This window comes from Heterodontus francisci, chromosome 1 (assembly GCF_036365525.1).
Source record: "Heterodontus francisci isolate sHetFra1 chromosome 1, sHetFra1.hap1, whole genome shotgun sequence".
In the NCBI taxonomy this organism is placed as follows: Eukaryota; Metazoa; Chordata; class Chondrichthyes; order Heterodontiformes; family Heterodontidae; genus Heterodontus; species Heterodontus francisci.
The window spans coordinates 209,489,906-209,513,154 of record NC_090371.1 but is presented as its reverse complement, the minus strand read 5'-3'; the positions used below and the strand labels follow the sequence as shown (position 1 = coordinate 209,513,154).

Here is a 23,249-nt window from a genome sequence, read left to right as displayed (position 1 = left end):
CAAGTCACACAGGCTCTTAAATGTAGCTTGCTCTTGTTATCACAACAAACAGGTGATGTTCCTCATATACTATAACAACACTGAATAGGCCAACTGAGGGGATAATGCTCAGGTTTCTGTACTATCTTGTCAGTGTGCTGTTAGTATTGAATGAGGAAAGTAGACTCTGGGTCAAAGTCACAGGAGTTTATTTACAGGGGTCTTCTTACTAGGGTAACTACATGAACACTGAGCAGCATGAGGTACAGACTCATGACATCACATCCTGTGGTGATGCTTAAGGTCTTTATACATAATCTGCCCAGCAACAGCTTATGTGCATTATACTACAGTGTTAGCAGTGTCGGCTGCAACAGAGGCAGACAGGGCAACTGGAGTGAGGGCGGAGGCTTTTGGGCTCAGGGCCCAGTGGGAGTAGGGAGACAGCACTCCAAAAGGGCTGAAGCTGGAAGCAGAGGCCATGAGGAAAGACAGCGTGTTAGGATGGGACTTAAGGAAGCCTGGGAGAGGGGTGGGGAACTGAATGTACATGTACAAGTTCCTTCTTTACTCTTTCTTTATTTATACCAAAAGGTACGATTAAGGCTCAGAGCTTTAGGATGCTCCAGAGTGACACTTGTTGGTGAGAGACTACAATTGCATGCAGACACAACCATTTTTTTTTACTGTTGACTAGCAGAGATCCCCAAACTTTACTTATTGTATACCCACTTCCAGAGCTACCTGCTGCCTACCAACATACAGGTTTGATACTTTAAATCTTTTAATGCCCAAGCATTATACAAAATGTATAAATTATAATACACATTTCCAACTTAAAGAATGCCTTAATGATACTTAATTGAAGTGATAGGTGATAGTTTGAGACGTAAGTTGTTTTCTACACAGTGATGATACTTTGATTTTTTTTTCCAATGTGTGATGAACATTCACTTTCACAAAGGTAAGTTGTTGCAAATGGTATCAAAACCTTGACAGCCCTATTGGACAATATGGGGAACTCGATTCACATTTGGATCCAAAACTTAGCCAACTGCTTTTTTGGGGACTCGATCTTGAGTCCGCTGTCAGTTGAGATGTCCAGGACAAGGTTGCATGGATACTGCAGAAAATGTTGTGAAAGGCTAGCAGATCCAGCTGTTTGCTTTTCATTGGGTACAGTACGGACCTCTCCCGCCAGCTTCACCTACATCTAGCATGACAGACCCGATTCTTTAACGTGAATCTACTATTAATAATTAAGGCCCCACTATATTTTGATCATTCCTTTCTACTTCACATTTCCCGGAAACATTTTCAAATACTGCAAACTTCAAGAATGTAGAGGGAGCTTTTTTCCCCAGAAGCACATTTACCCCACTTTTTTCCCTAAAATATACTTTGTTCGTAAAATTTGTAAAAGTACATTACGTAACAGTTTAAATTTGGCATTACATGAAGTGTAATACAGATCAGTTTCTTTCAATACAGTACATGAGGTGCCTCACTACACTTACCATTGCAGGTTATATTTACAATGCACATTTACATCTTGTGTCAAACATTCTATGGTACATACAACCTGAGGGGTTTTACACGGTTTCCAGCCAGTATACCATGGCGGGAGGGCCTTAAGCTGTGGGCATTCCCCATTGAGCCTTTGCTGCGGCTGCCCAAAGCTTTAGTGCATCCCTCAGCACATAGTCCCGGACCTTGGAATGTGCCCGTATGCAACACTCGGTCGTCGATAACTCTTTGCACTGGAAGACCAGCACATTTTGGGCAGACCAGAGTGCATCCTTCACCGAGTTGATGGACCTCCAGCAGCTTTTGATGTTTATCTCGGTGTGCGTCCCTGGGAACAGCCCGTAGAGCACAGACTCCTGTGTTACGAAGCTGCTTGAGATGAACCTCGACACAAACCACTGCATCTCTTTCCAGAGGCACATTCCAGGAAGAGGTGGGTGACAGACTCTTCCCCACCACTGCCACCTCGAGGGCATGTGTGCAGGAGGTGACACTTCGAGGTGTGCAGGAAGGATCTGACAGGGAGGGGCTTTCTCACCACCAGCTAAGTTACGTCTTGGTTCTTGTTTGAAAGTTCTGGTGATGAGGCATTCTGCCAAATGAGTTTGACAGTCTACTCGGAGAGCCATCAAACAGGATCCACCATCTTCTTTTCCTGCAGGACCTCGAGGACATTACGTGTGCAACACTGCCTGATGGACATGTGGTCAAAGGGGCTTTTCTGCAGAAACTTTTCCACGAGGGACAGGTGGTACGGCATGGTCCAACTGAATGGAGCGTTCTGTGGCAACATGGCCAGACCCATCCTACGCACAGTGGCGCAGTGGTTAGCACCGCAGCCTCACAGCTCCAGGGACCCAGGTTTGATTCTGGGTACTGCCTGTGCGGATTTTGCAAGTTCTCCCTGTGACCGCGTGGGTTTTCGCCGGGTGCTCCGGTTTCCTCCCACAGCCAAGGACTTGCAGGTTGATAGGTAAATTGGCCATTGTAAATTGCCCCTAGTGTAGGTAGGTGGTAGGGGAATATGGGATTACTGTAGGGTTAGTATAAATGGGTGGTTGTTGGTTGTCACAGACTCGGTGGGCCGAAGGGCCTGTTTCAGTGCTGTATCTCTAAATAAATAAAAAAAACCACCGGGGACAGAGAACCTCAGCCTGTAGTGATACTTGTGGTGGAATTTTATACTGTCCCCCGCGGCAGGTTTGGAGGTGGGGAGGGCATAAAAATCAGGTGGGATGGTGGCGGGGGGAGAACACCGTCACTGACAAAATCTAGTCTGGGGCGAGAAGGCCTGTGAACGGCCTTCCCCCCCCCCCGTCATCAATTGAGGCCCTTAGCTGGGTAATTAACGCCTAATTAAGGGCCTCTTCCCGCCACAGCCACATTACCCATGCAGTGGGCAGCCCTGTCGTCACACAGGAAGCACGGCACAAAAAACCTTGCGGCCTGCTTCTCGGCTGCGGGGTCAGGCATGGGACTTCCAGCAGCAGTGTCCGAAATTGTGCGGAAGGCCCGCTGCTGTTCAGTTAAGTGTCTGACTGGCTCTACATTTGGCGGGCCTTCCATACAAGAGTTGATGCGCGGATCTTGGCGTTAGTTTCCCCTGGCATCGAGAGTCCCACCGCCAGCACAAAATTCCCCCTTGGTGTTTGCACACTGAGGGTCTACACACAGCTTGATGCAGCTGTGCACAAAGGTGACCATCAGGATGAGGTCAATGTTGGGTACGTTACAGCCGTTTTAGTGAATGGAATTCTCAGCACTCAGTGTCATTCAGTCCTGTAACCACTGGGCCTGCAAACTGCAACACTTCCCCCCTTTTAAGTGAACTTTTTTCTTCCTCCAAAAGCATTATTTTTAAAGCTTCTTAATGTGCTTACTATCAGCCACATCTAAAAGTAGGATTGCCTACATAGTTGCTTTGAATATTTTGTTTCCTTGAAGTATTAACGTTTTAGCTTTAAACATTTCACAGTTTAATGACACTGTGTTTCTTAGTCAAATTATGAGTTTCAGATTTAAATTGGAATCAGTGCATACTTAATAAAAATCATCAATTTTACAAAGAAAACAGATGGGCCAGCCTGTGAAGTTGGTAAAAGTAAGTTAAAATTTTCTCGATAAAATTACTGCTTTCAAAACATAAAATAATTTGAATTCATCGCAAAAGGTCTAGAATAAAAATCAAAACCAGCACCTTGAAAGATAGGGAAGGGCATTACAAAGTAGGAGAAAATCTTGGGCAACAACAAGCAAGAATTCTTTTGAAAAGCTGAATAACCCAGGGAATTTTCCAGCACATTTGCGACCTTCCACCACCACCTCCAGTAATGTCTGGTCAGTAGTGACTTTGGGAATATTCTTAATTGCAAGTCTTTTAATTTTAAACTATTTTAACAAAGCAAGCGATAGCTCACCATACCAAAAAGTTTAAACCCAATCAAATGCTGTCAGCAAACCCTGACGCCTATTATCTAACTGCCCCTACTGCTATCAATGCCGATGACTGACAGTCTGTAGTTCCTATTTAATGCAAATCGCAACGAGTTAAAGTGAAATGGAAGAAAACAAACAAGAGAGCAGAATCCATCATTAGAAAAATTCTCCACTGTTCTGCCCCCAGAGATGCGTAGTGTAGCCCCAGGTACCCGCACTGTAGGAGCTAATGTCACATGGCATTGATAACCCATACTATAGGGCCACCTACAGGTGCAACAGGTACTGCCGCTAAACAATGATACTTTTAAAATGGGTTTTCCCATTGATTAAGTCGGACATAGGATTTTTTAATGTATTTTAGAATGGAATGTTGTGATCCATTGGCAATTTTAGTCAGCTTGATTTTGCTCCCAGCAATGAAAGAATGTTGCCAGGCATTCGTTACACTTGCACTTTCCCACAGACGTCCTATGGGGTTTTGCACTGAAACTTACTGTAAGTTGGAGCCAAAAATTGCAGCACCCTCTACAGGGGAGCTAGGACCTGTGTGAACAGGGCAAGCAATGGTGTATCTCCAAAGAGCCATAGAACCATAGAAAAATTAGGGCACAAAAGGAGGCCATTCAGCCCATTATGTCCGTGCTGGCCGAAAAAACTAGCCACCCAATCTAATCCCACTTTCCAGCACCTGGTCCATAGACTTGCCAGTTATAGCACTTCAGGAGCATGTCCAGGTACCTTTTAAAAGAATTGGGGGTTTCTGCCTCCATCACCATTCCTGGCAGTGAATTCCAGACACCCAGCACCCTCTGGGTAAAAAAGCTTTTCCTCATGTGCCCTCTAATTCTTCTTTCATTCACTTTAAATCTGTGCCCCCTGGTAATTGACCCCTCCACTAGGGGAAACAGGTCCTTCCTGTCTACTCTATCTAGGCCCCTCATAATTTTGTACACCTCAATTAAGTCACCCCTCAGCCTCCTCTGTTCTAAGGAAAACAACCCTAGCCTATCCAATCTTTCCTCATAGCTGCTACTTTTGAGCCCTGACAACATTCTTGTAAATCTCCTCTGTACTCTCTCCAGAGCAATTATGTCCTTTCTGTAATGTGGTGACCAGAACTGTACGCAATACTCCAAATGTGGCCTAACCAGCATTTTATACAGTTCCAGCATTACATCCCTGCTTTTGTATTCTATATCTCGGCCAATAAAGGAAAGCATTCCATGTGTCTTCTTCACCACTCTGTCTACCTGTCCTGCCACCTTCAGGGACCTGTGGACATGCACTTCAAGGTCTCTCACTTCTTCTACCTCTCACTATCCTCCCATTTATTGTGTATTCCCTCACTTTATTTGCCTCCCCAAATGCATTACTTCACACTGCTCTGGATTGAATTCCATTTGCCACTTTTCTGGCCACTCAACCAAACCATTGATATCTTTCTGGAGTCTACAGCTATCCTCTTCACTATCAACTACACGGCCAATTTTTGTGTCAACAGCAAATTTCCAAATCATGCCTCCCACATTTAAGTCCAAATCATTAATATATACTACAAACAGCAGGGGACCCAAAACTGAACCCTGTGGAACGCTACTGGAAATAGCTTTCCATTCACAAAAACATCCTTTGTTTCCTGTCCCTGAGCCAATTCTGGATCCAACCTACCACATTCCCCTGTATCCCATTGGTTTTCATTTTACTGACCAGTCTGCCATGTCAAAGGCCTTACTAACATCCATGTAGACCACATCCACTGCACTACCCTCATCAATCTTTCTTGTTACTTCTTCAAAAAACTTAATTAAGTTAGACTTTGTTTCAGGGCGGCGCAGTGGTTAGCACTGCAGCCTCGCAGCTCCAGGGATCCGGGTTCAATTCTGGGTACTGCCTGTGCGGAGTTTACAAGTTCTCCCTGTGACTGCGTGGGTTTTCGCCGGGTGCTCTGGTTTCCTCCCACAGCCAAAGACTTGCAGGTGATAGGTAAATTGGCCCTAGTGTAGGTAGGTGGTAGGGAATATGGGTTTATTGTAGGGTTAATATAAATGGGTGGTTGGTGGTCGGCACAGACTCGGTGGGCTGAAGGGCCTGTTTCAGTGCTGTATCTCTAAATAAGTAAGACATGACCTCCCTTTAACAAATCCATGCTGACTATCCCTGATTAATCCATCCCTTTCTAAATGGCAGTTTATTCTGTCCCTCAGAATAGATTCTAACAATTTGCTCAACACCAAAGTCAGACTGACCGGCCTATAATTATTTGGCCTATCTTTCACACCCTTTTTAAGCAATGGTACAACATTTGCAGACCTCCAATCCTCCGGTACCTTTCCCGTACCTAGTGAGGATTTGAAGATGATTCTCTGAGCATCCGCTATTTCCTCCCTGGCTTCCTTTAACAGCCTGGGATGCAATCCATCCAGCCCTGGCGATTTTACCACTTTCAAGGATGTCAGACCTTCTAGGATTTCCTCTCTCATTATGCTTATCGTATCTAATATTTCACCTTCTTCCTCTTTAACTACAATGTCTGCAGCAACCCTCTCCTTTGTGAAGACAGAGACAAAAAACTCATTAGGAACCCTGCCTACATCTTCTTCATCCACGTATAAGTTCCCTTGTACATCTCTGATAGGCCTTACCCTTTCCTTAGTTATCCTCTTGCTCTTTAATGTACTGATAAAACATCTTCGGGTTTTCCTTGATTTTACCTGCCAATAACTTTTCATGTCCTCTCTTTGTTTTTCTAATTTCCTTTTTTATTTCGCCCTGCACTTTCTATACTCCTCTAGGCTTTCTAAAGTATTAAGATTTTTGTGATCATCATCAGCTTTCTTTTTCTCCTTTAACTTACCCTGTGAGCTTCTACATTTCCAGGGGGCTCTGGATTTGGCAGTACCACCCTTTATCTTTGTAGGGACATGCCTACACTGTATCTGTAGTATCGCACTTTTGAATGCCTCCCACTGGTTTGCCACTGATTTTCCGTCAAGTAGCTGTATCCAGTCCATTTTCACCAGGTCACCTCTCAGTTTGTTAAAATTTGCCTTCCCCCAATTTATAACTTTTACTCCTGTCTTATTTTTGTTCTTTACCATGATTATGCTAAAACCTACTGTATTATGGTCACTATCTCCAAAATGGTCACAAACAGTTACTTCATCCAGTTGCCCAGCTTCATTACCGAAGACTAATTCTAGAATTGTGCCCCCTCTTTTTGGCTTGTTGCGTGCTGGCTGAAAAAGTTTTCTTGGACGCAGTTCAAGAATTTTGTCCCCTCTGGTGCCCTTCACACTGTTTGTATCGCAATTGATATTGGGGTAGTTGAAATCCCCAACTATTATTGCCCTATAGTTTTTGCACTCAGAGATTTGCCTACCTATTTGTTCTTCTACCTCCCTCTCACTATTTGGGGGTCTATTGTACACTCCTAGTAGTGTGGCTGCCCCTTTTTTATGTCTGAGCTCCACCTATATAGGCTCCTTAACCAATCAGATTGCAGTATCACAAAGTCCGAACCAGGAAGTATAAGTTAGAATATTTAATTCAATGTTCAATTCAGGTACAGAAAGCAAAATAAAGAGTGAGAGAAAGATTGGATTAGAGAGAGAGAAAAAAATTAGACTGAAAGAGAAAATTAAGAAAAGTAATTTTTAAATTTAAAAAAAAATCTCCAACAGTAATTCAAATCTGAAGGAATGAGATTCCATACTGGTTAAAGTAAATTTTCAGTGCCAGAGAGGTTGTTTGACAGTAATTAAGACTTATTGCACCAGTAAGAGGACTTATACACTGGAATGGACAAGTCCTAACCTTTTTTGGTGAGTTTAGTGTATGTATATTACATAACTACTTCACGCCGTTACATAATGTGTCTCACGGTGCAGATTTTGGGACATTTCGGACAGCAGCTTCCTGATGTCCTCATTTAACTGCACATGTGTGGTCCCTGGAAGTTGCTGCCCGATTTACACAATAATGTTGAGTGCTGCTGGCCTTATTGTTATTTTACTGCAAAATCCGGCCAAATATGTAATAAATTACTAATACCAAATTTTGTATATGTTTAAAACGTTCGTCTTGGGGGAGGGGTCTCATATCTCTGAGAAGCCTAGGCTTTGTGCTAATGAGGGTTTTCAGAACTATTCTCTGTCAATTGAAGAGATATGGATATAGTGTAGTATATCTCCCAGCACTCATCTGTGCCTATAAGCTCTCAGAATTTGATTGCCTGGCCTTTCTTGCCAAATATCCATGTTTCCTACATTCAGAGTTTGATCCCAAGTCTCACTGATTTCACACATGCTGATGAGAAACAGCTGATTTAAACTTCCTGCAAAGCGACCCCAGGAGCTAGCCACTTTAGTGGAGTTTGTAACCTTGCTTTGCAAGGTTCCAAAAACATAGCAAAATCAGAAATGAACAGAAATCATAAAAAATATTATACCACATATCAAGAGCCCCAGGCTGATGAAGTCCATTGAATATCATTGAGACCCACACAGGCTTAACTTGGAATCCCACATTGAGATCATTCTGTGTATCTGTGTCAGTAAGCTCGAGGTGCTGATGTGATTGAGAACAAGGAAAACCATTAAAAGTAGTAATAATTGTGAGGAGGATTCAAATGTGAGTGCACAAGGTGGAAGTCCATTCCTGTGGTAAAGAAATACACTCACATGGTACTGTAGCCTTTAAAAGAAGAAAGATTTGTTGAGGTGGAATTCTTATTCTTTTGTGCTTCATTCATCCTGCTTTATGCTAGGATTAAATACAATGCAGCAGGAGAAACAAACTAAATTTGATCCGCCTGATATAATATTTAATCTAGCTCTGAAGAAAGAACTTCACCTGTTAATATCCTTTAGTACATCTTGACATGAAGGCCCTAAAAGTCGACTATCGCACTTGGGAGTTACTAGCTGGTGAAAGAGGGAAATGGCGACACATCCTGTGGACTGGTGTGCACTACCACGATGACCAGTTGCTACAGCAGCTTGGCAACAGGTGCCAAGGTTAAAAACAACAACTCACAGCATCACTTGGCAGCTTCACGTGCAACACTTGTGGCAGAACCTGCCTTTCAACGATTGGTCTTCACAGCCATCAACAAAGGTGCACCAAGAGAAGACACTCCACCTAAATGGATTGTTTGCTGAGTGTCCATCATCTTTTGTAGATTGAAGGATGCCAACACAACCCATCTTGTCTTGGTAAAATTAGTAGCAGTATACAATGCAGATGACATGAATAAAGGAAAACCAAATAAGTTACAATGTAAAACATCTCAATAAATCCATACTTAATAGTAGTACTACAGAACTGCCATCATATCTGTGACAATATGTGTGGGGGAAAGTTTAAATTAGGGAGTCACTTTACAATTCCTGCCCTCTCCCTGATCACTGTCTGAGGCTGATCCAGATCGTTCTCAACCTTGGCAACCCATTCGACCCTGAGCTAAGCTTCCAACCCCATATCCGCTCCACCACCAAGACCACCTACTTTCATCTCTGTAACATTGCACATTTCCACTTCTGCCTCAGCTCATCTGTTGCTGAAACCCTCATCCATGCTTTTGTTACCCCTAAACTTGAGTATTCCTGTGCTCCCCTGGCCCCATCTTCCATCCTCTATAAACTCATATCCTAACTCACACGAAGTCCCATTCACCCATCGCCCCTGTGCTCACTGAACTACTTTGGCTCCCGGTTTGACAACATCTTGATTTTAAAATCCTCAGCTTTGTTTTCAAAATCCCTCCATGGCCTCACCGTTCCCGATCTCTGTAAACCTCATCTAATCCTAGAACCCTCTGAAATCTCAGCGCTTCTCCAATTCTGGCCTCTTGCCCATCCCTGATATTAATTGTTGCACAGTTGGTGGCCTTCAGTTGCCTGGGCCCTAAGCTCTGGAATTCCCTTCCTATACTTCTCCGCCTCTCTACCTCTCTCCTACTTTAACACACTCCTTACAACCTATTTCTTTGACCAAGCTTTTGGTCACCTGCCTGATATCTCCTTATATGGCACGCTATCACCATTTGTTTGATATCACTCCTGTAAAGTGCCTTGGGATGTTATGCTACATTAAAGGTGCTATATAAATACAAGTTGTTGGTGGTGGTGGCAAGGAAGCTGTCCTGGTGGTAGCACAGATCAGTGTGAATATTATTATGGTGTTTGCTGCTCATAATTTTCCATCACAATGGTCAGAAAATCATGGCAGTGTGTGCACAATGTTTGATAAAGGGCTGCTGACAGGTGAGGCTTCACGCAGGTAATGCACACTTACAGCCTTTTATTCCCTATCTTTTACACGAAAGCTCCTTTTGGATCATATTTTGCAAGATCATCTCCCATTAAGTGTCAAGCTGTTTTAATGTATTAACCCAGTTGTTGACGTTTTATCACGTACATGAGATCAATAAAACAAAAATGTACTGTGCAATCGTAGCATACAAAGAATGAAGCTTCTTTGTCTGCTCTTTTAAATGAAACATTGATCTGTTTTAAATGGGTTCATTAAATTATGAATTTATGCATATGCATTAACGTGCCTGCATAGTAATGTTGCATGGTGTGCTTTCACCTCAGAAGCCTCTACCAACTGTTCATTTTGAAGACGTTCAATTACCCAGTCCTGTTAAATACCTGAACTATTAATTTTTGTTTCTTTGCCTGGATCCTGCAGAGTATTGCTGCTATAAGTGTTGGACTCTAGAGTCATGCCATCATGCCATGCTTCATTGCTGTACCAACTAAGTTGCCTTGCATCAGTGTCTGTTTCAGGACAAGCCACTGAAAATTAGTATTTTTCAGCATTTGAATTTAGTTACGATCTTGTTCAAGTAAAACCAGAAAATACAGAAGGTTTTCTGCAGTTAAAAAGTAGTTTAACATTTCAAGCATAGAGCCTCCTTCTGAATTGGAAATTCAAAGAAATTGAACTGGAGTAGCCATATAAATAGCGTGGCTACAAGAGCAGGTCAGAGGCTAGGAATCCTGCAGTGAGTAACTCACCTCCTGACTCCCCAAAGCCTGACCACCATCTACAAGGCACAAGTCAGGAGTGTGATGGAATACTCTCCACTTGCCTGGATGGATGCAGCTCCAACAACACTCAAGAAGCTCAACACCATCCAGAACAAAGCAGCCTGCTTGATTGGCACACCATCCACAAACATTCACTCCCTCCACTACCGACGCACAGTGGCAGCAGTGTGTACCATCTACAAGATGTACTGTAGCATCACACCAAGGCTCCTTAGACAGCACCTGCCAAACCCGTGACCTCTACCAACTAGAAGGACAAGGGCAGCAGATGCATGGGAACACCACCAACTGCAAGTTCCCCTCCAAGCCACACACCATCGTGACTTGGAACTATATCGCCGTTCCTTCACTGTCACTGGGTCAAAATCCTGGAACTCCCTTCCTAACAGCACTGTGGGTGTACCTACCCCACATGGACTGCAGCGGTTCAAGAAGGCAGCTCACCACCACCTTCTCAAGGGCAATTAGGAATGGGCAATAATGCTGGCCTAGCCAGTGACACCCACATCCCATGAATGAATTTTTTAAAAAGTGAATCTCTTTATACTACTGAAGAACATAAAGGTTGGAGGAAGAATAGGTACAAGTCAAGAGTCAGGTATGCAGGATATTATCATAAGGAAGCAGCGAATGAGTTTACTAACTTAATTTGTTCATATGACTGTGTCTATATACAATGGAATCAATTTTCACTGCCTTCTCCTGGCATTAACAGTGCTGTAACAGCCTCAGAATGAGGTCAGTAGCCTATTTGATCCACAGCCAAGCCTCCAACCCCATATTCTCTCGATCACCAAAGACCAGCTCCTTCCATCTCCACAACATTGGCCACCTTTTCCCTACTTCAGCCCACATGCTGCCGAAACTTTCATCTATGCCTTTGTCTCCTTCACACTCAACTATTCCAATGCCGACCTCCTATCGTCTACCCTCAATAAACTTCAGATTGTCCACCACTCTGCTGCTCATAAATGGCCTTGCTCATCCGACACCACTGACCTCAATAAAATAAATCGGCCCCCGATTCTCCGGTGCCTATGATTTTAAATTCTCATCCATGGTGTTTAAATCCTATCACTACCAAATAATCACCATTGGTGTTTGTGCCTTCAAATACCTAGGACTAATACTCTGTATTGTCCAGCTTGGTGGGACTGCTCTCACCTGGTTCCATTCTTAGCCATCTAATCATAGCCACTTGCAATGGCTTCTCTTCCTCCTCCCACACCATTACCTCTGGTGTCCCCAAGGATCTATCTTTGGCCCCTCCTATTTCTCATCTAATGCTGGCCTTCAGGGACATCATCCAAAAGCACAGCATCAGTTTTTACATGTCTGCTGATGACACCCAGCTCTACCTCACCACTACCTCTCTCAACTCCTCCACTGCTGCTAAATTATCAGACTGCTTATGTGACATCCAGTACTGGATGATCAGAAATTTCCTCCAATTAAATAATGGGAAGACTGAAGCCATTGTTTTCAGTCCCTGCTCCAAACTCTGTTTTCTAGCTACCCTCTCCCTGACAACAGTTTGAGATTAAACCAGTCGGTTTACAACCTTGGCATCATATTTGGTTCCGAGATGAGCTTCTGACCACAAATCAACTCCATCACTATGACTGTCGATTTCCACCTCTGTAACATTGCCTGATTCCGCCCATCTCTGCTCATCTGCTTAGAAACCCTTATTCATGCCTTTGTTACCTCTAGACTTGACTATTCCAGTGCACTCCTGGCTGGTCTCCCACATTTTACTCTCTGTAAACTTGAGGTCATCCAAAACTCTGTTGCCTGTGTCTTAACTCACACCACATCCCATTTACATATCAGCCCTGTATTCGCTGACTTACATTGACTCCCATTCAAGCAACGTCTTGATTTTAAAATTGTCATCCTTGTTTTCAAATCCCTCCATGGCCTTGCCCCTCCCTATCTCTGAAATAACTTCCAACCCCACAACCCTCTGAGATATCTGTGCTCATCTAATTCTGGCCTCTGAGCATCCCCAATTTAATTATTCCAGCAGTGGTGGTTGTGCTTCAGTTGCCTAGGCCTCAAGCCCTGGAATTCCCTCCCTAAACCTCTCGGCCTCCCTACCTCACTTTCCATCTTTAAGACTCTCTTTAAAATCTTTCTCTTTGCACAAGCTTTTGGTCATCTGACCTAATATCTCCTTCAGCGGCTCAGTGTCATATCTTGTATTAAAATGCTCTTATGAAGCACCTTGGGATGCTTTATTATGTTAAAGGTGCTATATAAATATATGTTGTTATTCCCTCTCCAAACCACTCTGCCTCTCCACCTCTCCCTCATCCTTTAAGATTTTTATTAAAGTCCACCTCTTTGACTAAGTTTTTGATCATTCCTCCTAATATCGTCTTCTTTAGCTCAGTGTCCAATTTTGTTGATTCTGGGTCCGTCAAGTGCTTAGGGATTCTTTTCTATATTATAGGTGCTATATCAATGCAAGTAGTTGTTGTAGGTATATAGAGTTATAGTTAAATTAAAGTAAGTAAATTAGATGATTCAGATGAAATTCACAAACTGCTTGAACTTTGGTCTTGTAAGTTATGAAATTGGCCTCAACTGTGTTTTAGCTTTGCCAACATACTCCATACAAACTGTGATAATTTCATATTTAGATATAACTTTCTTAAACTATTATGAAGCTATAATTTAGAACTTCAAATTGTGTCCCGCCAAAAAATTCTGACCAGGTTTTGACCTGCAGTCTTGATGCACAGCAAGCACTGAGGAATAGATCTGTAGTCCTGTGTCACTTACTAACCTTTTGTTAAAAGAGTCATAATCACAACCCGTGCCTTGCTTGAGAGCCACTCTGAAAACTGCCACAACATAGTGCACCATGGCTTACAGGGTCTGTGGTCCTCCATAGAGTGAGCTCTTCATTTCAGTTGTGCCACTAGGCAGATGCCAAGTGAAGTACATTCACACTTTTGAGGTCTTGCTGTTCATCACCACCCTTCACTATCTTTCCATGGAATGTATACACCCATTCCTTGTTTTTATTCCTCCCACTTATCCACATTAAATCTGCCATTTCGCTATCCTGTCTTTGTCCTCCTCAAGTCATCCACAGTCCTCCGTACTCTTTGCCAGACCTCTGATTTACTAAGCCCGAGAATACTTTGTCCCAAAAATAAGGGGGGAGGTGGCTGCAGTTTTAGTACACATAGTTAATATGTTGAGATTGATGTCTGGTTCATTACAGGATAATAATTGATCTTTCCTCAAATTTGCCACTTTGGTTAGTGTTATCAGCTCATTGCTGAACATGATAAAATTGGAAGTTTCTGAGGGTAAGGAGATTATAAGAGCTCACATCAAACAGTTGCAGCCAGTTCAAATAACAGATAACAGCATAACTTGTTTATAACAAATACTTTCATGAGTTTACAATCATGAGATTGATAGATTTTTGTTAGGCAAAGTTGTTAAGGGTTACAGAAATAAGCTGGGTAGGTGAAATTAAGGTACAGATAAGCCATGATCTTGTTGAATGGCAGAATAAGCTTGAGGGGCTGAATGGCCGACTCCAGTTCCTATGTTCCCATTTTAGTAAATGCACATCAGCATTTTCGAACAGGTAAATTCAAAAATACAACTCTTGCTGTAATAAATTTTTGTGATAAGAGAATTGGTTGCAGGTTATTGATGTAACAGTAATTGGCCATAATTGGGGCCCAGCTTGGATGCTGCACAGCCAATTCTATTAGTGTTTTCCTGTGGTTATTTCACTGCAAAATATCAAAATTGAGTGAATTTGATCTCTGCATGTTTATAGAACAAACAGGTATTCAGTGGTTTGTTACTGGTATAGATTGGAAGTTTTGACTTTAAATGCCAGCTACAGTCTGCCAGTATTGAGTATTTATTAATGGCTCCAACAATTTGGAAAACCCTGGCCTCCTGCATTGACAACTGAATATTTCTGTAAAGCAATGCTAAAACCAAGAATTTGTCACTGTTAAAATATTGGTAGATGTGAATGAAGGCCTTGTTACTCTTTTGTATTTCACTGCGCATTTTGCTGGAAAAAGACTGAAAACAGGTTGTCACAACAATAATATCAGGAATCAGAAAGTGAAACACCACGCTGTAATTTGTTCACTGCCCAATTGTAAAAGTTCAGCTATTGTGATCAGCTGGGTAGAGTTTCCTGTTTGGGTGCAATTGCTGATCCACACACAAATTGCATGCAAAATTGCACTAGTTTTGAGAAGTATTTTTTCTCTAGTTTCCACTCAAACATATTGGCATATCGCCATATATGAAATTTACAACGTACCAGCGCAATTGGCAGTTTTAGAACTTAATTTTTTTTAATGTTTTGCTTTACAAAAAAAGCCTTGATATATTTAAAAGTGGTAACTTGGTGCAGTTTTATTAATGGGTTTATCACCAAAAATATGCATTTTTATCCGAAGTGTCTAGTCCACCACCTGTGAGTAACCCAATTTTAAAAGGATGAAAATGACTTTAAAAAGAACTATACAGAGCCAGTTTCTAGTTGACACTGGTATAGTCTGTTTCTTAGTATATTAACAAAAATTAGATTCAGAAGCTTTTAAAATGTGCCTATTAATGTCCTTGAGCCCAAAAGAACCAGTTTAATTTTAACAGCCTTCTCAAAGCCCTGCAAATGGACGTAATTAGTGAAAAGTCACAATGGTGATTAATTCAATTTGGTGACGTAAGCAATTTGTGGTCAGGGGTCAGCTTCCAGTCCGATGTTTTTTAAACTAGCTCAGAAAAATGAGAAAACTGGATTTGCGCTGGACGTAATTTGCATTTGAAATTCCATGATCTTTTGTGCTAGTTTATCTAATTTTGGGCGAATTGACCTGAAAAAGTAACAACGCAACCTAATGGAAACTCCCGGACCTAAGTAGTGAAATTCCTCTCTCCTTTGCCCGCCTTGCCAAATTACGTTAAAAAACACTTTTAGACTGGTGACATGAGAACACACCCACCTTTCTCTTTCACGCATTTGTCATCTAAGCAGTTTACACATGTTGGCATGTCCTTGTTGCTTCTCGTTAACTCTCTTGGTATTAAGAAGCAAGTTTCCTTTTCAACTTCAGATTGATTCTTCAGAGATGATCCAATAACACTGATAGTTTATGACTTGTAAAGAAGGATTGGGTATGTTTTAAAAGCAGTGGGGGACATTTTGACTTTGAGTGATAGTGTTAAATGGGAGCTATCGATTCAGAATTGAAAATCAGGGAGATATGTATAACAGGCACCTGAATCGATATCGCCCATTTTACATTATCACCCAAATATTAATGGCCCCCCCACCCACACCACCACCTCCCCCCCCCCAACCTAGTGACTCCAATTTCCAGCTCGTGCATCTGTGCAAATGCGATTTACATTTAAAAATAGTCATTTTTTCTGTAGTTATTAGTATAAAACCCCTGTTTACAAAGATAGGACTCCCACTCCCCCACTAAAGAGTGTTCACGGTAGGATAATATCACTGGGTTTCCTCTGGGGCTGCTGCTCCAATCCATCTGGGAAGGAAAAGAGAACAGCCATGTTTCTAATATTTCCCTGCAGCAGAGGCCATTAATGGATCAATATGAAAGCTCATCTCATTTCCAGTCTGGAACCGATTATTGCAAAATTCAGGTCTGCAATGTTGGTTTATAGGGGTGATTATAGCCAGAATTGTTATATTAGTCAATTTTATCACTTGCAACTGCAAGGAAGCAGGTTTCCTGTTTGGTGCAAATCATTTCCAGGTGGTGTAGCATGTTTATTGGCCTCTGGCTTAATGATAGGCAGGGGTTTTATTAACCAATCGGAGTATGCTTCTGCCACTCTCAAACAGAGAATAGATTGCAGCTGTGTGTTAATGATATTGAAATGAGATTAGTTGCTGCAGGCTCCTGCCAGACTGGTGCTGTGAATGTAATTTAGAGGGAATGAGGTAAAAGATTCTGCTGCAGCAAACTATCCTCACCTTCCCTGAAGAATGTATTGCAACATAGAAAGGTCGAGGTTTCACTTAAAGTTAATGAGCTGGAATTTGCTGGAGCAGGGCATCAGTTATGTAGACATTTTCCTGCAATCTTCAATTCAAAAATGTCGTGCTCGGTTTGTTGCTGGAACAGTGAGCCGATAACGGCACAGCGAGAGCAACAGGGCCTCTCGGATTTTGATGGAAAATGGGATAAACAGCATATCTCCTTAATGAGATTTAAGGATTGGGAAATATACAGAGGAAGGATTGTGGAGGGAAAATTAGAGTGGGTGAGTTCAATGTCAAATCAGGTACAGAAAGAAAAATAGAGAGGGAGGGTAAAGAATTGGATTAAGAGAGAGGAAAAAAAAAAGACAGAAAGGTACTGTGTGATTTTTAAAAAATTAAATCTGGCATTTTTAAAAGCTCCAACATTAATTCAAAACCTGAAGGAATGGGTCTCAACACTTTCTGGGCCATAGAGTTTGATTGGCAGTAATGAACAATTATCACATTGTTAAAAGGATGCTTATGTTCTTAAATACTAAACTTAACTTTCTGTGGTGAGTTTAATGGCCAATTAATGAGTGAACGCAGCAACTTCATGAAAATCATCGGGAATTTAAGGGCGAGATGCCATTTTCACAAAGATGGAGCGACACAAATCACAAGCAACTTGTGATGATTCACAACTCGCAAGGTCTCTCTTCCTCGCCACAAGCTGCTGGCTGGTTTGCACACTAATAATGCTGTATGTCAGTCACACACTCTTACTTTTTTCAGCAAATTCTGACTCATTGGGCTGGATTTTATGGGTCTCCCTGAGACAGATTGTCACGGAGTATCGAATCGGGTTGCGGGAGCAGAGGGCCCGTCTCCTCCCCGTCGCCGTGTGATCCTACCAAGGGCGGGATAGACCGACAATGGCCTTCCCGCCCAGAGGCCAGTTGAGGCCCTTAAGTGGCCTATTAACAGCCAATTAAGTGCCTCTTCCTGCCGCTGCTGGGATCTTACCAGCGGGTGGGGGGGTGAAAGGGGGGTGCCTCCACTACGGGAAGGAGGGTGCCTTGTAACACGAGACGCACTCCCTGTGGGCTTGGGGGGGTGGGGCAGGGACCCACAGAGGATCCCTGCTGGGAACCACTTTACCCCCTGGAACCCCCCCCCCCCTACCCCCGGACTGCATGACCACCCCCTCCTCAACGGAGCCTGCCAGACTGGCCCTGGCAACTCCGCCTCACTTACCTGAGGTCCAGAGTTCCAGCGCTGGTCCTGTGTCCCCAAGGCCTCTGCAGTACCAGCAGTGGCGACCGCGCCTGATAACGATGCCTATACTGTTGAGTTGCTGGCCGTCTGGCCGGCAGCTCTTCAAGGCGGAATCTCCATCTTTAAAGGGATGGGGATCCTGGCTCGTGAAACTTAGATTTAAAAAGACCGGAGGATTGCTCTGGGGTGGGAGGGCATGGAGCATGAAAAGGCTGAGGTGGGCTTTCCCCCACCTTTTCAACCAGGAGCCCCACCGCCAAAACAAAATGAAGATTATGTGCATTTTTCAACATGCATTCGTAAAAATTATCACTAAATATGTTTATTAGAAAAGCATGATTAATGTATAGTCTGACACATATCAAAATTAATATATTTAAGAAGACAGGTGACTATAATTTCCGTGGGGGCTCTCCCGATCTTCTGGTGGGAGGTTGGTGGAAGTTATGGCATAAATAGCTAAAAAAACGTATTTGCCTTGTGCCAATGATGGCACAGCTATGAATGGCACTTTGCCATGTAGGAAATTCTAGGTGTAAAAATTTGTTGTACAAATATGTGGAATTTCAAACTATATTTGAAGCAGCCTATCTTTAGTTCCCATAATCTCTGTTCTCCATCCTCCTGCTTTCTGTAATTCTTTCCCATATCAGTATTTACTGTTAATCCCTTGACCCATAACTGTATTAGCCATCATTTCCCATAATACCCATTCCTTAGCTTTGTTGTTTTCTTTAATCCTTGCAATGATCATAAAGAGAAAAGTTTATTAAAGTTGTACAACACAGAAAAAGCAGGAATCAATGTTATAAATAAATGTACGCATTGCAACTAAAAACCACTGCATCTTTTTCTGCACCTGCTTTGCAAAGGCACATTCCTGAAAGAGGTGGGCAACTGTCGCTTCCCCACTGCACCCACCTCACGGGCAGCGTGTGGAGGGGGCGAGACTCCAGGCGTGCATGAAGGATCTGACGGGGAGGGCCCTTCTCAACCACCAGCCAAGCTACGTCTTGATGCTTGTTTGAAAGGTGATGAGGCATTCTGCCAAATGACTTTGGCAGTCTGCTCGGGGAACCATCCGACAGGATCTACCATCGCCTTTTCCCGTAGGGCCTTGTGGACATTCCATGCAGACCACTGCCTGATGGATTGGTGGTCAAAGGTGTTTTCCCGCAGAAACTTTCCCACGAAGGATAGGTGGTACGGCATGGTCCAACTGGTTGGAGCGTTCCACGGCAAAGTGACCAGACCCAACCTTCGCAACACCAGGGACAGATAGAACCTCAGCACGTAGTGACACTTGGTGTTTGTGTACTGGGGCTCTATGCACAGCTTGATGCAGCCGCACATGAACGTGGTCATCAGGATGAGGGCGACATTGGGTACATTTTTCCCGCCCTTATCCAGAGGTTTGAACATCGTGTCCCTCCGGACCCAGTCCCTTAGGAGTAGACTCCTGGCATTGGCCAGAATGGCTGTCTGCTCCCACTGCTTTCTCAATGCTTGTCTGGAGAGCCTCCTGGTCCCCTGTGCACAGAGGACCTCTTTTCTCCTGTCCACCTATTTCACATGACTCCAGTGCTGCATTGCATAACTTTGGAACACACTCTGTGCCTTGTTGCACCACTTGCATTGTTTCTTCCCCAGCCCTTCCAGTACCTGCTGCAGCCAGCATGCACCTCACTTTTAAGAGGTGCAGACTGGCTTTAAATAGTGATAACCTCGCATGAACTTGGACCCCGTACCAAGGTATGCAGCCACTCAGCAGCGTGTTTGGTGCTGGACTGCATACTACTATCATTAAGCACAGGCAGCATGAAGTTTGTGTGCTGCGTACATCACAACGAACAGATGTGGATAAATAGTGCATCACGATCCCCACAACTGTTATCAGGCTTTATCCAGTCTGTCCCCCCACCCCCCTGGTCAAGTCTCCACTTGAGTGGTGTAATGAGCAGCAAAACTGATTATAAAATATAAGTGCATTGCTATGATCCAATGATGACAGAATGGACACACATCATAACCCATTAAATATAGTATCACATCAGTTAGGGATGCACAGCTTTAGCAGCAACTGCTTGCCTCTCTGCAACAAACTCCAACTTATCTAGAGCTGTTTCCAGTATCTTCATGATACAAGGTCTTGTTTACCCATCACACCAATCCTTGTCAACCTCCACTCCCCATCTTCTAACTAATTGGTTTCAAGATACTTGCCTCCAATTCCCTCCATGGCCTCCCTCCTATCCTATGACCCAGCTCACTCCCACTGTCCTCCTGAATTTGGACAACGGTGCATCTCTTTCCCTTTGCCCCACCATTAGTGCCAATGCCTTCTGTCATTATGACTCTGCAGTCTGGAATTCTCTTCCACCTTGCTGTATCTCTCCACCTTCAATGCCTTTTCAAATCATTCCTTTGCAACTATACCCTTGATTACTCCTCCTTCGCTTCTCTCTTTTTTCTGCTGCCTCTTTGGATGGTATATAGTTTTGCTATATTAAGAATGCCATGTTGGTGCAAGTTGTTGTCATAGACTATAATTTAGAGCAACCTACTGAATACAGATCTGTGTGATTGTAACAGCAACAAAAAATAAGGATCAGGTGTGAGACTCTTGGTACCATGGCCTCCTTTGTTGCTCCCAGTATTCATTGGTGATGAAGTGAGATGAGCAAAGTTTTTTGTCCTTGGAATTGCACTTGTCCTCCTGCCTGAGAAGTATCCAAAGTCACAACTGAAGTAGTCAAATGAGAGTGTCAGGCAAACCTGGCTCTTAAAATTAACACTGTCCTAATATGTCAATTAAAACACTTACTATTAATAATAGAGTATTAGAGTACACTTCGATATTGTGATTTATGCAATTTGTCCAACAGATGATTACTATCTAATATTTTCTCTTTCAGATCATTTGCCTGCAGGATTTTTTTGGGGACGATGATGTCTTTGTCGCATGTGGTCCAGAAAAGTATCGCTATGCCCAGGATGACTTTTTGCTGGACAGTAGTGGTGAGATTCTGTGGCTTATTCTGTATGTGATTCAGACTGAATCTCTCCACAAAGGAGGGCTAAAAAGACAAGGAGATTTTCCATTTGGCTGCATCTGAGGAGTAATTAATTGTCTTTTTAAAAGTAATGAAATTGGTTGTTTTATTTGAAGTTCTGCTAACCTATGTGAATTGTTTTATACAAAATTGTTACTTGTCTTCTAACCAGATTGCCTTTATTAACACAAATACCTTCAAAGTCTTTCTGTTATAATGCATTCAAATGAATCTCTTGACATCTCTCAGATAGGCTCAATTTATATTTAGATAGGAAATGTACATAGCATTTATCTGAAATTGTTTGAAGTCTAAGCAGGCCCCATGATGAATACCTTGTCTGTGCTGGGTTAGCTGATCTTTGAGTTGGCAGCAGAGGTGCTGCCTCTATGCTGCATGATAAAGAGGGGCAAGGCAGCCAGGGTTCTTTGCTTTGACCTTTATCCAGTGTCCCAGCTGGAAGTCTATTATTTGTTATTTTAGATAAGTATAGGCTTGGCTGTGATGCCTCAGGAATTGAATGTCCTTTTGGAAATATTATCATGGCTTATAAATGGATAGTGCCCACTTGTGTGAGGTACCAGGGGAATATTGGCACCCATGGATCTTTACCCAAGCAAGGAATCAACTTATTTCGCTGAGGTAAAAAGAGAAGAGAAGCTTGAATGGGAAAAGAAGCGTCCTTTCATTTAAACAATAAGAATAACTAGCCACTGGCATTTATAAAAACCTGTTCAACTGGGATCCAAATATTAATTAATGGATGGCTGTGATGGTCAGATTGAAATGGACTGCACATCAGATTTTCCAATGTGTTAGCTCATTTCAAACAAGTGGTTTAACAACAGTATTAAAATGACTTCAGTGAAAATCTAAGCCTGATTTTAACACATGGCAAGCAATAACTGAGACAGGAGGGAAACCCAAATTAAGTTGTCAAGAGTGAGCCTGGGCCATTTTACTCCTGGGCCACATTAGCATCCTGCTAGGCAGAAGCCTTCTTGAACCCATTGGGAATGGTGAGGAGGCCAGCAAGTGGGAGCAACATTTCGGGCAGCCGGAGGCCACTGTCGGGGACCTATGGGAATGGTCTCCGGCATAAGATAAGTGGGAAGCAGGGAGGTCTGGAGGTGGATACAGTCAGGAGAAGTGGAGAGAAGCCCTGGGCAGGGGATGCCTTTGAGGGACATTCCTGCCTCTCCTAACCCATCGATAGGATGTAGATAGGTTAGCAGAATGGACAGACAAATGGCAGATGGAATTGAATACCGAGAAGTGTGAAGTGATTTTGGCAGAAGGAATAGGGAGAGGCAATATATACATAACGGCACAGTTCTAAAGAGTGTGCAGGGAAGAGGTGCCTGGGGGGGTTCATGTACATAGATCTTTGAAGGAAGCAGGACACATTCATAGAATAGTTAGCAAAGCATATGGGATCTTGGGCTTCATAAATAGAGGTATTGAGCACGAAATCTTTATAAAGTTCTGGTTCGGGCCCCAAATAAATATTGTGTCCAGTTCTGGTCACCACACTTTAGGAAGGATGTGAGGATCCTTGAGAGGGTGCAGAGGAGAGTGCCACTTGAACCCGATGGGCCGAATGGCCTCCTTCCATGCCATTATGACTCTATATCCCTAGGGGAAAGCTTAAAATTCGAAAAATTCAACTTAGCTAGGCCTCTTCTGACCACAGTCAGACTTCACTGGTGATTCTGGTACCAGGCTCCACTGTAGTTAAATCGGTAGTTCAAATTGTGTCAGAGTCTGAATGATGTCATCGGACCCCAGTATTTAAATATTGATGAGGCACCTGTGGCAGGTGTTTTCGTCATGATCAGAATCGGTGGGGTTAAAATGGTGGCAGGTGAGAACAGGTCAGGAAACCAGCAAAATTGCTGGAAGGGCCAGGTTAAAAGTGGGACTGTATTGGCTACC

General features: G+C 43.1%; 1 protein-coding gene across 1 annotated transcript in view; it reads left to right on the top strand.

Moving 5' to 3' along the window:
* Window positions 1-23,249, top strand: part of dclk2a (doublecortin-like kinase 2a) — a 476,915-nt gene that overhangs the window by 241,678 nt on the left and 211,988 nt on the right. The window contains exon 3 of the mRNA XM_068041163.1: window positions 21,177-21,279. Coding sequence (XP_067897264.1) covers window positions 21,177-21,279 — 103 coding nt within the window. The remainder of the gene's footprint in view (window positions 1-21,176; window positions 21,280-23,249) is intronic.